The sequence below is a fragment of the Coloeus monedula genome, assembly GCF_965178545.1.
Source record: "Coloeus monedula genome assembly, chromosome: 4".
NCBI lineage: Eukaryota > Metazoa > Chordata > Aves > Passeriformes > Corvidae > Coloeus > Coloeus monedula.
Window position 1 is genome coordinate 3239250 of NC_138784.1, and position 15555 is coordinate 3254804.

At 50.0% G+C, this 15555-nt stretch overlaps 1 protein-coding gene across 2 annotated transcripts in view; it reads left to right on the forward strand.

Moving 5' to 3' along the window:
* The first annotated feature begins 7737 nt into the window (after positions 1–7737).
* Positions 7738–15555, forward strand: part of CECR2 (CECR2 histone acetyl-lysine reader) — a 93702-nt gene continuing 85884 nt past the window's right edge. For both annotated transcript variants that reach the window (XM_082281019.1, XM_082281020.1), the window contains exon 1: positions 7738–7929. In XM_082281019.1, coding sequence (XP_082137145.1) covers positions 7747–7929 — 183 coding nt within the window. In that variant the 5' untranslated portion in view covers positions 7738–7746. The remainder of the gene's footprint in view (positions 7930–15555) is intronic.

Below are 15555 nucleotides of genomic sequence, written 5' to 3' on the forward strand. Positions count from 1 at the left end.
TCTAAATATGATCGTTCCCGTTTTATAGATGAGGAAAATATACATGAATTGATTTACTCACAGACACAGGGCAATTCAGTGAGAGCTAGAACCATGACTCAGTCCTGCTAATGTTTGGATGGCTGCTCAGCCCTGTGTGAGACTCTGCCTTATTTCTAGACCCGTGCATCAGCACAACCTAGTATCCCCTTCTTAGCAAGATTTAGAGATCAATCGCTTTTAATTTCTGCTGACTGCTGTGGAAGGAATGGGATTTGAATATCTCTCTAGCCAAATGCAGCAGCAATAAGTGGAGGTATTGGTGATGTTGGAAATGGATGCTGGTGAAGTCACAACAAGTTAGCACTGGAGAGCTGCACTCACCACAGAAGCAGCATAGCAGGAAAAGCAACTAGCAGGTGGGTGTCAAATGAAGCCTTGGAAAGGCCTGTGTTGGCTGAAACCACCACGGGCTTTGCCTTTCCAAGCCCTGCCACAGCTGCAGGATTTGGTATGCACACAGCCAGACCATTTTTAATCCGTATGGGCTTAGTGGTTTACACCAACACTGAATCTGGCCCAGAAAGCTCCGTGGGGAGCACAGCTCTGGCACCAGCACTGAACAGGAACCATCTTGCTCTGTGCAGTAGGTGATCACCACTTCTCATAGCGTATGAGATCAGCAGCTTCAGACAAGAAATCCAGCTTTCCCTCATATCACGTCTCTAGGTCCAGACTACAGAACGCTGGTTACAACAAAGAAACTTTCAGTCACTCTGCCAATTCTGCTTAGACACCACTAATCCCCATCTAAGAAGGTGTTGAACAGAGAACTGAATTGTCACGGCTTGTAAGCAAAATGGTATTTTAGTTCCCCTCAAGGAACATAGTTTATCTCTCCTGGAGTGCCTGATGAGGACTCCTCTGTGCATGGAGCACTGCCCTGCTGTGCAGTATCCTCTGCATTTTGTCTGGGGCTGTTCCCCCTGCCTGGGAGTGCTTTACCTCCACAGCATGCTGCACCTGAGCCCAATGAGCCCAGGCTGCGGCGATGAATCCCAATGAGCCTCTCGCTGGGATTTGGAGGCAGTCTATAGGAACCAGTCCTGGGGCACCCAGCACACATATCAGCACCACTGCTAACTGCTGGTCTGGAAACAATTAGATATCTCTTTGTTTATGCTGAAATACTGCTGCCTGCCTGTGGAATAGCTGTGGACAGCAGGAGTAGAGACAACAGACCTGGGGAGGCATAAAAGCATAGAGGTTTGTGTGTGTCTCCATTCTGCTTCCCAGTGAGGTTTCCAGGGCAGATCACTGGCTCCCCATCTTGCTTTGTAGCCGTTCATGCCAGCCCGTGTCTGACTCATCTCTCTGCCACATGTACCCTGCAGCAGCTGGGAGCATGGATGACCACAAACAAACCCCTGCACAGTGGGCCCCTCTCTGCTGCTCTTTGGGGAAAGCTTGGAAAGATCCAGATTCCCTGGCTTTAAATCCATTGCCACGAATTATCATTCGCCTGTTGATTGCTCTCAAGGGGACAGAACATCAAGTTACAACCTGTGGTTTTCAGCCCCAATGGATTAGGAGCAGAAAATCTGTTGAGACCTAAGGCTTAGATCTGTTGGTTTGATATGTAGTTCAGTAAATCCCACAGGAGAGGAGCCGTGATGGAGGGTGCTTTGCCACATCAGTGCTAGCCAAATTCCCAGTAGGAAGGTGCTTTTCAAGGAAGAGAGTCGATGCAAGCTTAAGAGGCCCAGTGTTGCTAATTTTCTGCCTAAACCAATGGTGATGTGTATGACTGCTGCTATGCTTCATGGAAAGTGTGGCTACACTTCAGTAATGTGAAATTACTCCTCCTTTCCAGAGGTTCGTTCATCTGAAAATAGTGTTGTGGAGTAAATATCTGGGATGTTACAAAGAGCATCCATCAGTTTTTCAGATGCTAGGTCAGGTTCTCAGAGTGACTGCTTTCACATTAGCTTGCACACTGGACAAGCTGAATGTGTACATCCAGGAGACAAAACAAATACTGCATGGCTCTTTCACAGTTGCAGTGTCCACGGTGTAACAGCTGGGTCTGTGCCTGGAGAGTGCATTCTGGCCAAGCAACAGGTTCTCCAGCAGATCAGCCTCAAACCCACACTGCTCAGGATGCAGGTGGCAGGAACCATGGAAAACCTTCTGGTGATTCAAAGCTAAAGAGAAATGTTTGTGTCCCAGCTAAACCTGCAGCCCTGTTTGTGTTAGCTGAAGTTTAAGTGTAGATGTATTGATACCCTATATCTGACCTCTGTGCAGGCTGGTTCACTGCATCACTGCGCCAAAAAAAGTGGGAATGACAGTTTTCTCTTGTTCTACTTCTGCTTCCAATTCCTGTCTCCCACGCTTTCCAGCACTGTCCAGGCAGACCCTGTTCTCGCTCATGCCTCCCTTTCACAGCTGTTGTCTGCACCCACCCATGTCTCAACTGGCTCCCCTTTTTATTGACTCCCTCATCTTTTCTCTTGGTAACTTAAAACTTCACATTGTTAAGCTGTTTAGATCAAACATTTTCTACCTTCCTCATATCACCTTCTTCTTCAGCCCTGCAGCATCCCACTCACCAGCAGACCTTGCCCTCACTGTGCATTTCTTCATTCATTCAGCTTCTCCCTCCCTGACTTTGCCATCTCAGACATTCCTCACCCTTTCTCTCTCTCTCTCTCTCTCTCTCTCCCTCACTGCATTCCAGCTCCTTCCACTCCACAAGTGTTTGTGACTACAGACTTTTCCTTACTCGCTGCTAATTAGGAAGGAGATGTATTTACTTCCCCCTCTCAGTGTATTTACCAGCTTCTCTCATCCCCTGCTTCCCTTGTATCTCTCTCATCCTACACAGTCTCTTGACTACAGTGCTGTCCTCCGTCAAATCTGTTTTGCTCTCTTTCAACCACTCCTGTTGGCTTTCATGCATCTTGTGTGCCACTGCTTTCCCTACTTCTTATGAAATCATAACTAGTGGCTCAAAAGAAGTAATTATCAAAATGCAACGTGGCTTTTTTCTCTTGACTCTCCTGGTTTAGTTGAAAGAAGCAAAATTTCTCATCTGCTTCCACACCTCTTCTGTGATCCCCCTGGCTGCCTCCATGGCTCTAGCTCCAGCACTACCCAGAAAAATCTGTGCCTTCATTTTCACTGTGTGTGCCTCAGTTTCCTTGATTTGTTGTCTGAGTAGGAAAAGCAGATCCAGGGTCACCTGCCAGACCTCCCAGGGCTGAGTACTGCAGCCTCTGCTCTGTTCAGGAAGGCTTTTCAACTGTGCTATGTAAACCACAAAATCTCTTCAGGAGGCATTGAAAAGGGAACAAGCAACTTGAAGATGGATCAAAACATGAAGAATCCTACAAGGAAGAAGTAACTTGGGGTGAAAGTAGGAGGCGAAATCACATCTGTCTTCTACTCCATAACTCAGCAAAGAGAAGCAAAGGCAGTGAGATTTGCTGGTGATAGATGTTGAGGGAGGTCAAGACAAAGAAGGAAGCAGTAAAATTCAGACAGGCTAGAAAAGGGAGATGAAGCTCTTCACAGCCAGAAATGCAAAAGTTCTGTTTTGAAGAAACAGAAATGTTAGGCTTTATCTATTGTTAAATCATTTCCCCTGAATTAGGAAAACTTGAACTTCCCAAAGCCACGTCCTTCTGAGAACATGCTGCCAGTAAGAACAGAGTCTGAGGTTTGGTTGGTCCTTCTGCAAGTACTTTTGAGTCCTTGCAAGGGAAGACTGCAGTTCCTACTGAACCTAGTTTATAGGAACATAGTCTGCCAGGCTTTAGCTTAAAGCCGGGTGGTGGAAATGCAAGGAACTCAAGAGTCCCTTTAAAAGAGATCTTTATTAATGATAATATCACTTCAGCTAGCGAGGAACTGACCTGTGCCTGTCAGTAATCCATTACCTTTCAGAAGCAGGCTACAAGAAATCTACCTGTCATTTAAGCTTTAGATCAGGCACAGATGACAGGTGTTTCTGGAGAAAGTGGAGAACACTCCTCTGTTCTTTTTGTTCTTAGGTGAAATTATTTGTCATACAAGACTAGGAACATGCAGTCCCTGCAGATCTACAACCTTTTTTTAATTTGCTTTTGGCACTTTGAATTTGTTTGGGGTTTTTTCTTTTTTTCTCATGAAAGTGAGTTTGGAAATCTAGAGATGACCTGGAGCAAGGAAAACAAGAGGCTTTGATTTGGTCCATCAGCCTCAGTGTGGCTCTACATGGCACAAGGACTCAACCCTCAGTCAGTCTGGGAAGAAAGGAAGAGAAAAAGCACAGAAGACAGGAGAGGAGTGTAAGTATGGAAGGTAGTGAGCAGCCAGGGTTGGATATTGAGCTAAAAAATCAGTGGTAGGGGAAGTCTTACCAACAGCTTAGAAAAAAAAATTTGGTCCAGAAGAAGAATATAGCATACTTGGAAAGGACACTGGCCAGAGCAGGCTTTGGTTTTGTTAGTTATGGACAGGAAACTCACAACCAAAGGTGGCTTGGAAGAGAAGCACATGGATCAAAGAAGAGGAAACACAGTAGTGTATTCACCAAATCTCTGTCCACTGTTGAACAGCAGTGGGAGAGCAGAGATTTTTGTGCTTGAATAAGAAATTTAAAGAAGTAATTTAAGAACAGTGTAAAAATCTAGAAAAGGGAAGCAGCCTTAAGTGATTGTGGGCAGCCCCCAGCATCCTGGAATAAAAAGAACATTATAAGAGAAAACACAGTCCAATAGAAATAATGGGGACGATAGAGGGAGCCAAATTAATTCAAAAAAACATTAGGCAAAATTGGTACCGTAGCTCTTCTGACAAAAAGAGAGATTAGGAGTCTTCATTAAAGTTCACAAAGTTCTTAGCAGGGTAGAGAGTGGGGATACTACAAAGCTGTTTGACCTAGTGTCAAGAACAAGCCGAGATGCAGCAGCAAGATAAGCCACGGCTGGACATTACAGGAATTCAGGGAGGAATGCCAGCACAGAGCAAGACAGAAATGCAACATAAACTCCCCTTACATGGCCAGGGGACCAAAAGTTAGCTCTGTGGAAGAATTAGGCATTAGGTAATGCTGTAGAATTCTGTAACTGGCCCAGAGGAAGCTGTGCCCGAGGATCTCTGTGCTCGAGATTTTTCATGCAGAGCTGTTGGTCCTTTATAGTGATCCTGCATGTTGACAGAGTGCTCTGAGTTAGCCTGCCCTCTCCTCTCACAGTTACTGCAGTGCAGCTGGAGCTGGCTCGATCCAGTGCAGGCAGACACAATACACAAGAGATCAGATCCTGTCTTGCTCAAGATCAAGTCTTGCAGTCATTGTGCCTTGAAACACAGTCAGGGTTTCAGTATAACATATTGGTCTCCTTCAAACAATAAATGAACTAAGTCAAAAGCTTTTAGGGAAAACAGATGCAAAGGCCGAACTTAGAAAGATAGCTAATAAACCACTTAAAAAACAGTGTACATTGGTGGGGGAGGCATAGGAAACCTATTTCCTGAGTGAAATTTACAGCAAAGGAAAGCAAGGTCTGGGTCTGAAGAAAAAGAGGCTTGGTGGTACCTCTTGTGTCATCCTCTTTGCCTCTCCATTTCTCAGGCGACCCTCACAGACCCCCCAAAGAGCACAGCAGTTGCCACACCAGATGAGCCTGGTAGCCCTCCTAATTCAGTCTTCTTACTTCAACAGTTGCTACTCTCTGATACTTCAAAGAAAGGTGCAAGAAACCCCATAGTGGACAATTATAGAAGAACCCGCCCACAAGGGAAGTTTTTCCCTAATCTCTCGCCATCAGTTAGTGGTTATGTTGTGCCTTGAAGCCTGACAGTTTATATCCCTTCTAAAATTTATTTATATCCTGTCTAATGTGACCGTGAATGTTCTTGGTGTCCATGTAAATGTCTAATCCTTTTCTGAATCCTGCTAATCTCCCGGCCTCAATGAAAGCTCATGGTAACAAATGCCATGTGTTAATTACACATGGTACAAATATTTCCTTGCACCATTTTAAATTCGCTTCCTTCCAATTTCACTGGGTATCCCTTGATCCCGCGATAGGAAAAAGGGCAATGAAATTAGAGCTTGTTCATTCTTGCTGAGCCACACTGCTGCTCCTTGATTTGTTCCTTCTCTAAACTAGCTGTTCCCATGCTCAGCCAGTTTTCCCCAGTCAGGCTGTTAGGCAGTGGCCTGAGACACAGCACCGAGCTTACACCTTCACCTTATTCTCTGTTGATATATTCATTTTGAAGGGAAAAAGGGAGAGGAAACCCCGGAGACCTCAAAAGTACATGCTTGTTGGAGACTCTGAAATCAGACTGCTTTATGTCAGCAGGTGTTAGCTCAGCAGCAATACGATGACGCTGACTGAGGCCACCAGCATTTCCCTCTCTGACGCCTCCAAGTCAGAGTGGGATATCTGCAATGTGTTTTCCCCCTTGGATCTTCAGGCTGCTCCTGAAAGGGGATATCCCCCTCCCACTCCAACTCAGGCATTTTACTGCTTCCTTGCATCCACGCTAGTTAAGACCAGCCCATGGGATTAGTCCAGTTCTGAAGGAATTGCCCCCAGCCACAGCCTAAGCTCGGCAAATCTCTGCTGTGCCGTGACTGTGGTTGAACACCAGTTTTACAGAGGTTTCACTGGAGGTAGGACCCTGAGCCGAGGCAGCTGGGCACAGTGATCCTTTGTACCTGTTTTGCAGCTGGACTGTGGTGGCCACAGAGAGGCTGTCAGGGGATGCAGTGACAGCACACAAAGTCACAGCTGCTTGGTGTTTCACGGAAGCTCGGTCCCATTAAGGCAGTTCCACAAGCAGGTCATTAATACCTATTTGTTGCTGAATATTTTCCCCTAATGCAACTCAAAACAGGGCAGCGTCGCTCTTCATTTCAGGAGGAATGGAGGGACTGGGAGTGCGGGTGACACTCAGGAGGCTGTGCGGCTCCTCGCGCAGCCGCATGCGGAGAACAAGAAGCGCCGCTCGGGCTCCCTCACTCAGAGGCACGAGTGACAGCAGAAACCCTGGGGGATTCCCAGGGGCTCGCTGCACCAGGAGCCATCCGCGGCAGCTCCCGGGCGCTCCCAGTGACCAGCCAAGGGACCGGGACCGGGACCGGGAGCACCGGAGCGAGCGGGAGCCCCGGCCCGCCGGCCCCGCCCCTGTGGGCGTGTCGGGGGCGCCGTGGGCCTGTTGTTGTGATGAGCGCCGGGCCCGCCCCCTCCTCGTGCACGGCCGCGCGCCGCCCCGCCCGCCCCGCCCTCACGCCTTTTGTGCCCTCCCCGCGCCCCGCCCCGCCGGGCCCGCTCCGCTCCGGCCGCGCCTCCCCATTGGCCCTCGGGCCCCGCGGCACGCCCCCCGCGCCCCGGGCCCCGCCCCGCCCGCGCCGCCCCCCCCGCGCCCATCTGTTCCCGGCGGCGCGGCCGTTCCTGCGCGGGGCGCGGGCGGCGGCGCGGGGAGGCGGAGGATGAGGGTGATGAGGGTGATGAGGGTGGTGAGGATGGGCCCGCGCAGCGGCGGCCGCCCGCGGTAGGGGGGGCAGCGGCAGCAGCAGCGCCCCCGCCGGCCCTGAGCCGCCCCGTGCGCGGGCGGCAGCGAGGGGGCAGCGCGGGGCCGCCGGGGGGCGGCCGCTGAGCGGCGTGGCGCCGGGGGGCGGGCGGGGCCGCAGCGCCGAGCGGCGGCGGCACACGCAGCCGCCCGCGGAGTGAGGGAGGCAGCGACCGAGCGGGCGGACGGCGGCCGCGGGAGATGTGCCCGGAGGAGGACGGCGGCTGCGGCGGCGGCGGCGGCAGCGTAGCCGGCACCGGCGGCCCCGAGGCGGCGGCTGCGGTGGCGCTGGACGAGCTCCGCTCCTGGTGGGAAGTCCCGGCCATCGCGCACTTTTGCTCGCTCTTCCGCACCGCCTTCCGCTTGCCCGACTTCGAGATCGAGGTGAGAGCCCCGCGGACGCCGCGCCCCGTCCCGCCGGACAGCCCGCGGGCTGCGTCCCCGCCGCCGTCCCCGCTGCGCCCCCGCTGCCCGGCGGATCCCGCACGCCGCTGCCGCTGCCCCGCGATGTGGCGGGGGGCACCCCCCGGCCCCCGGCGAGGCGCTGGATTCCGACGTGATGCAGCGCGGCGCGTCCCCTCCGCTTGCGGCGGACCCGGCAACTTCCCCGTCCCTCCGGGGCGCGTTCGCAAACTTTCGGCGCGCCCGTCCCGGGCGCCGGTGGGCGGCGGCGGGCAGGAGCCCCCCGCTCCAGGGCCGGCGGGGCGCACGGCGGGGGCGGCCGCGGGCGGAGCGGGGCCGGCCCCGCCGGGCCGCATTGTTCCGCCGGGCCGGTGTCCGCACACAAAGGTGGCGGGGGGACGGACGCGGCACGGAGCCCGCGGTGGGTCCCCCGTGCCCAAAATGGTGGCGGCGAGAGGCGGGCCCGGGCCGGTAACCCCCCACCTCCCCCGGGGGTGCCAGCGGCTGTTGTTGGGGGGTTTCCCCAGCCCGCTCAGCTGTGCCCGGGTCGGCTCCTTTTGTTGCGGGTGGGGGTCCCCACCTGGCCGGTGCCGCCGCGGGGTGGGGGGCGCGGAGGGTCCTGCCGAGCCTTTCTCCCGCATCCCGGCGAGGCCGGAGAGCTCCGCGGGGCACCGCGCCGCTCATTGTGCGGCTCAGCGGAGCCGCCGGGGGATCGACGGTGCCTTCACCACCGCCCCTGTCCCTCACGGAGGGAAAGCTCTCCGCTTTCGTACCTTCTTACCCGTTTTCCCGTGTAACTTTCTTGTGTGGGTTGTTTGGGTTGGGGTTTTTTTTTTTATTATTATTTACTTGTTTTCATGTGCGCCGCTAATGTCCCGTAAATATTTTGTGCGCTGGCTACAAATGTTACAAACAAAGTGTGTCCTGGTAGGAAATCTTTTGTGCTTGCTGTGAAAAGCTATTCTTGCCAGCGCGTTGGCAATAAACCGGGTGAATAACGTGGTGGCGTGTGTTTTTTAAAGACAGTAATTGCCCCGTGAATGCGAATTCCAAAGATGCTTAAAAGTTCAATGGGATGCGCGGAGTCCTAAAGAGCAAAACTCCTCGAGCAGGATGTGAATTTCTGAAGAGGGGGAATCCCTTATGCGGTACGAAATCTTGAAAGGGGATAAGATCTCTCAATGATGCAACTTCTTGCGACAGGGAACTCCCCTCCCCCTCCTATTGATGCCAAACCATTAAAGGGGGAGGCTCTCCGGGCCCAGCAGCGCAAAGTCTTGAAGGAACCTGAATTTACAATGATAAAAGGGCCAAGGCACTAGCCTTTCACCTTTGGAGGCAATTAGCATCTGGCTTGCTTCACAAATGAAGTAAATGTGGGCTCCCCTTTGGTTCCCGGAGCACGCTTAGGCTGGGGGAGTTAACATCATCACTCGGAACAAATTAACTTGCTTTTTTTTGGGGGGGGATGCCCGGGAGCAGGAGGAGGAGTGCGGGCGCGTTGGTGCTGGGGGTGTTGCAGAGCAGAAGCAGCACACCGAAAACATCGCCAAAAAGCTCCGTGCACGTGGATGGCCTGCAGCCCTTGGCAGAAATGGGTTTTAAACCATGGCGTTTGTTCGAGGGTCGGTGGAAATTGCGGTTAAAATCGGGATGCTGTGAGAGGACGGATGCGGCTGTCAGAACTCTGCTTCCTCAGGCACGTGGAGTAAATCTCCTTCCCCGGCACAGCGTGAGCAGCCCAGCTCGAGCAGTTTCCAAAGTTGCCGTTCCTTGAAGCTCACCATCTTGTTACCTCTTGCCTGGTGTAGTTGTTCCAGAATCATCGCTGTTTTCAGGGGTGTCTGGGAACAGATCTTTGCACAAAGAGCTTGCCCAAATTGGTTTGAAACCAATGGCCAGCTATGAGACTTACACTTTTTTCTAAGAGTACTGCTCTGTGTGATTTTTTTTTTTTTAATTTGTGCTTTATTTAGCTGCATAAGGAAGATTTCTTCCATGGTTTTTGACCTAATAATGTCAGTGCCCCTTCTGGCTGTCTCACTGCTACCTCTGAGACATGCTTGAGTTTCAGGGGTGTCTGAATAAAATGGAGGTGGCTATTTTTCTAGGGGTTTGTAGAGATGCTAGGATTTAAAGCACATGTTAGGGGGAAATAAAACCCTAGCTAGCCATAAAAAGTGAGTCTGTGCTCATGTATATTTTCTTGCTTTAGCTTTGTTTATTGTGGGGAGCTGTGCTTGTGGCTGAACACCAGCGGATTAAGGAGTGCCCCTCCCCTCAAGAGTCACTGCCCCTCATGTGTAACCCAGGGGTGATTACCCCAATCCATTTGGATGCAGAGTAAAATGGGTGCTTTGAGTCAATCTGTGTATGTGGAAGGAGAAAAGGAGATCTCAGGCTCAGAGGGTTTCAGCTGGAGGATGGTCATGCTCAAACTCCTTGAGCTTCACAGCTGATGTTTGTCCAACTCTGTCTTATGCTGGATGCAGCTGGATCTTGTTGGATATTCTCTCCTTCCTAGGAGAACTGAGCTCCTCTGAGCTTAAATTCTGGTTGGTGGCTCTTTTCTTTGCTGTTTTTGATACCAGTGTATCTCCAGTGGGGAGTTTGGTGCTAAACTCTTACAACATCGTTACAAAAGGCAAAAGTTTTAAACAAGCCGTAATTCTGCTTGAAACAAATATCCCCTGCTCTCACTCTCCCTCCAATTTCAGCAGGCGGGTGAGGTTAAGGTTTCACAGCTACCGTCCCTGCAGTCCTCAAACCAGACAAAACCTGATCTTCCAATTTGTGGTGTTCTGTTGGACATTTTTAAAAAGCCCTAGCTATTTTTTGTTTTTCTCCCCTCCTGCCCTCCTCCCCCCCACCCCTTCCCCCCGATATTTTTTTTCTTCTGGTGGATCTGTCCATAGCTAGCTGGAAGACTCTGTAATGATAGGCCATCTAGACCCATCGCTCCCATGCCGAGCAGATTTGCTGAGGGTATTTGAGAAGTTTGGGGTCGTTAGTAATATACAGAGGCAGAATGGAAATCTTCTTTTTTTTTTTTCCACCTCTTCACTTTTATAAATGCAAACCCTTTACCCTCTACTTATTGGCCCAAAAGAAAATGAAGCTCCCAGGCTGCCAGATGCGGGGCTGCCACCGGCAGCTGGATGGCAGGAACCTGGGAAGCAAATGTTTTGTTTTTCCTTTTGCTGGACCGGTGTGTAGCCAGAGACTGCAGGGAAAGGGATGTCCAGAAAGAAAGAGGCGCATCCATCAGGCTGGACCCTGGGCATTGTTTGGGGAGGGGTTGGGCACAGCTGGCCCTCATGCTGGCTCTGGCAGATGCAGGCGCCTGACGAGGTTCGTCTTTCTAAATCTCTGCTGCAGCATCACCCGGCAATGGACTCAGGAGGGGTTCAGCCACCGCCAGCAGGTCAAAAGTTCAGTGGGACAGAAGCGGGTGCTTCGGGACGTGTTCGGCTTCATGCCGTGTTTTTACATGGATCTGAGGATGGCAGAGAGCACTTCTGCCTTCTGGGGTGGGTTGGTTGTTTTTTTTTCTTCCGGCTTTTAAATGGCTGCCTTGTCAGCCATCTGCTGTACAAAACTTTCATGCCACTTCAAAAGTGCTCTTTTAGTTGTGTTGGCTTGGTTGTCATGGCATATTTCTTGGTGGTTTGTAAAATCACAGAATCACAGGATGGGTAAAGTTGTGAGGGACCACACTGGGTCATCTGATCCAACCTCCCTGCATCAAACTAATCTGCATCAGTGAGTTTGTCCTTACCTACTCTAACAGCACTGCGGCAGGAGGAGGTGTGGCTGTGTGGGGCACGTCATTTCTTTTGGTTGTCATTGCCTTGATGGACAGAAAGGATGCTTTCCACAGTCAAGTTAGTGCAAGTGATGATAGGGAGTGATTTATTTCCCTCTTCAAGACTGGACTGTAATGTGGGACACCTCTTGTGTCAAAGTGTCTTCTGGCCATGTGCCCTTCCCCTCTGCAATTGAAATATCCTCCTGGCAGCTGTGGGGATTGTTTGTATCAAAAATATTGGGAGAATATCTAACGTTTTCAACCGTATTTCAGCGCAACTTGGAAACGCTGGACAGGAGCCAGTGTGGCGTGGCCACCCAGCTCTTTGGCATGTGCTCCCAGGAGCTGTGGACTCAAACATTTAGGAACTTCTGCCTGGGTAGGTCGAGGGGAGGTGACTTTCCAGAACGTGCTTGAAAATAGTCAAAACATTGTTGTTAACTTAGTTTATTTGGAAAAGGGGGAAAAGCCACATTACACAGGGAAAACATAAATCTTTTCCTGTGGTTTTTAAAAGCGCCTTTGGGCAAATTGCCTCTGCTGTTAACTTCACTACAGCTTTAAGCTTGCCTCTTGCCCCTTCCTGGCACTTCAGGCTCTGGCTCTGGCTTTAGGTACATTCCTCCCACCCACAGGCAGGGCACTGCTGCTCTTGCCTACCTTTTTCCTTCTGTAGTGTGGTATCTCCGTGGCAGTTCTTGAACAGGCTCTTTCTGTCAGGAATATTATGTGGCTGTTAGAAACCAGCGGCTGCTACTGCTCCCCTGGGTCCCCCAGGAGGAGGGAGAGTGTGGAGAGAGGGAGAGCTGGAGAAGGAGAGAGCAGAGAACAGGGTTTCTTCTATCTGTGCAAATCAGATACAGCTTTAAAAGAAAGAAAAAATTAATGTGTTAAACAGAGGGTTAGAATTTTGATACTTTGAAAAGAACTTTTCCTAGTGAGAACAGGATGGCCAAATATGCTCTGACCTCTGCTGTCCTATCACGTTAAGTCCTGCTGAAAATTCTCTGTGGATCCCCTTGCTCTGCCCTTTGGGTGTGTCTCTTGGGATCCATGACATCAAAATGGCACAACCTTCCTGTTCTGTCAGTGGCTTGTATGGGGTTAATTACACGGACAGTAGGGTACGGTACCCGGGTACAGCCTTCACCCCTCTGTAGCTATTCGGGTCTGGTGCTGCATTATTATTTGTATTACAGTAGCATATACAACGTCTACTGGGGCCTCATCCTGCTCTGTGATAGTTGAGATGGCCAGGTAGTTTCTGAGCAGAAGAATTTAAAATCTAAGTAAGATCAGTGCAGCAAGAAGGTGCTGCAAGCTGATTAAAATGTTGGTGAATTCATGGTGGTCAGCTGTGATCACTGAGGGTAGTTCTGGGTTTAAATGCCTTTTCAGTAGAAGAGTTCGGTCATGAGGACGTCCGTCGCTCTTGCCATTTGCCTGTTCACAGTGGGCAACATTGAAATGGAAGGGAGCAGGCAGTGACTGAAGCAGCAGCGAACAATAGATCTGCTCACTAAAACTTCCCTCTCCTGTGAAGCACCTTGCTTTAGGAAAAACACGTTGTCCGAGGAAAGGTGGAGTAACTGGCAGTGCAGGGAGAGGTGCTGTACAAAGAGTAGACAGGGTTGGAAAAGATTATGGAATTCAAATAGACTGAAAAGAAAGTGTTGGTCCTGTTGTGTGGAGAGACCCATTTATGGACCACTGTGTGAATTTGGGATATGTACTACGGTCACTCTGTGATGGTTCTGCTTCCCCTGGGCAGCACCAGCTTCACCAGAGTAGAGGGTGCGAGCTGGGTGTTTGTTGTTTATAAAACAAAACAAAATCAAGGCTTGATACTGGTTTTGTTGTTCTTTCTACCTGTCCCATCCGCTGTTTGGTTCAGTTGCTGCAGTGCCCCATCCCTCTCCCCTTGTCTGCTCCAGCGCCAGCTCTTGCTTTGCTGGTCTTCGCTTTTGCTGTCTTGGTTATTCTGTTCATAATAGAATCATTAACACTCTACGTGTCCGTGTTGGGCTCTAGAGTTCATTGAGATTAATGGAGGGGGGAGGCAGAGAGATACTTCTCAGAGCTGTTGTTTCAAGTGGTCTGCGAATTGGGCAGCATTGTATCAGTTTCCATTTCAAATGCAAGTCACATCTTTCCCAACTGCAGATCTTAAACTTTTGCACTCGTGTTTACATTTTGTATAATGATACTCTAGTGTAATTGGATACAAAAAACAACAACAAAAAAGGAATAGGTGGTTCAGGAGGCTGATAATGTGAGTTAAAACGTTATCTTAAGCCTATGAAAAGGAACAAGTAGTGAGTGCACGAAGCCAAAGGGTGTCTGAACAATGGGTAAGGAAGGTTATTTTGACAACAACATTTTGAATGGATCTGAGTTAGGTGACAGGGGAGTTGGGGAATGACTGTAGCAGTCGAAGGCAGAAGAGAAGGAAAGAATTTCAGAGATTCGATGGAGCACATGGAGGCTGATATTACAGAATTTATGTGGTGTTAGTATAGGCAATTCTTCTGCTGGCACAGCTGACACCGAAAATCATGCCTGGTGTTAGCTGAAGTGTTTGTGTACCCACAAGTTTAACAGTTTAAGCTGAGTTTATTTTAAGACCGATTTAAGATAATCAGGTGCGAGTCTTTCCCCACTAGAAAAAAAAAATAGTATTTTGTGTAGGAGCTTAAATATGACTTTGCTTCGCTTAAGAAGACCCAAATACCACAAAAAAAGCCGTGCCAATTCAATCAGCCGATTTAAACTTCTGCATAGCGCCTCTAAATTAGGCCTCAAAAGTTTTTCCTTGTGGAATTTGCTCTGACCAAACCAGCTAAAAGTAACACCTTTAAAGTGTTGCAGCTTTATATGTAGACCTGCTTAACTGCGGTCTTTCTCTCCCAGCGCATAATGCCGGCAGAGCTGTGCCATTCTGCCCCTGGCATCTGTTAAGTGCCTGCATGAAGGGTGAAGAATTAACTTTTGTAATGGCAATGGATGCTTTCATAGACTTCTTTCAGGCAAAAATCTCCTCAAGAAAAGGGCTGTGGGTAGAAATGACAACCGCCAAGGAGGTAAAATTCCCGAATTAAAAGTTTATCGTGTAAACCTTATTGTAGGTAGGTATGAATTTTTTAAAAAATTTTTTCTCCCCCTCCTCGTTACCAGAAGCAACAGCATCTGCTGTGGTGGTGGGAACAATGCAGCCTAGTGATTCCTCCTTCCTTACAGTAGAGAATCCTGTTAAACACACAAGGCTGTGCCTCAGAGTGTATCCTTTCAGCAGGCTTGTTCCTTTTAATGGGTGCCCATTCCTGGGGTCTCCATTGTTTCACCAACAATAGCACTAGGGGCAGCTGATTTGGTTGACAGAAAATGCGTTAATTTAACAGATCTATTCCCTTTAGCCGGTCTCCTTCCTATTGTGCCCCAGTTCTCCCCCAGTTCCTGGGGAGGAGGGCCTCGAGAGCAGGGTCTGTTAGGTGGAAGGCTCCTGCAATTAGGAGGGGTTTGCAGCCTTTTGTGTGAGGAGCAGCAAACAGCTGATGGGGAAAAGTGGTGAGAGTGCAGTTTGCTTACTGGCAGAACACTCATTTTTCTGCTTTTTGGGGGGGCTTTATGGACCGCCTTTACAAGGGACGGGGGAATAACTCTACACTAAGCACCGATGGCAGTCAAGGTCTTTGCTTTGCTCAGAGGTGGTCTTGCAGCCCAATGTGGCAACTCCTTTCAGAGTTGGCTCAACTTCTTGACAAACTCTTTATATACTATAAATGCTTAACTAAAACACCAGC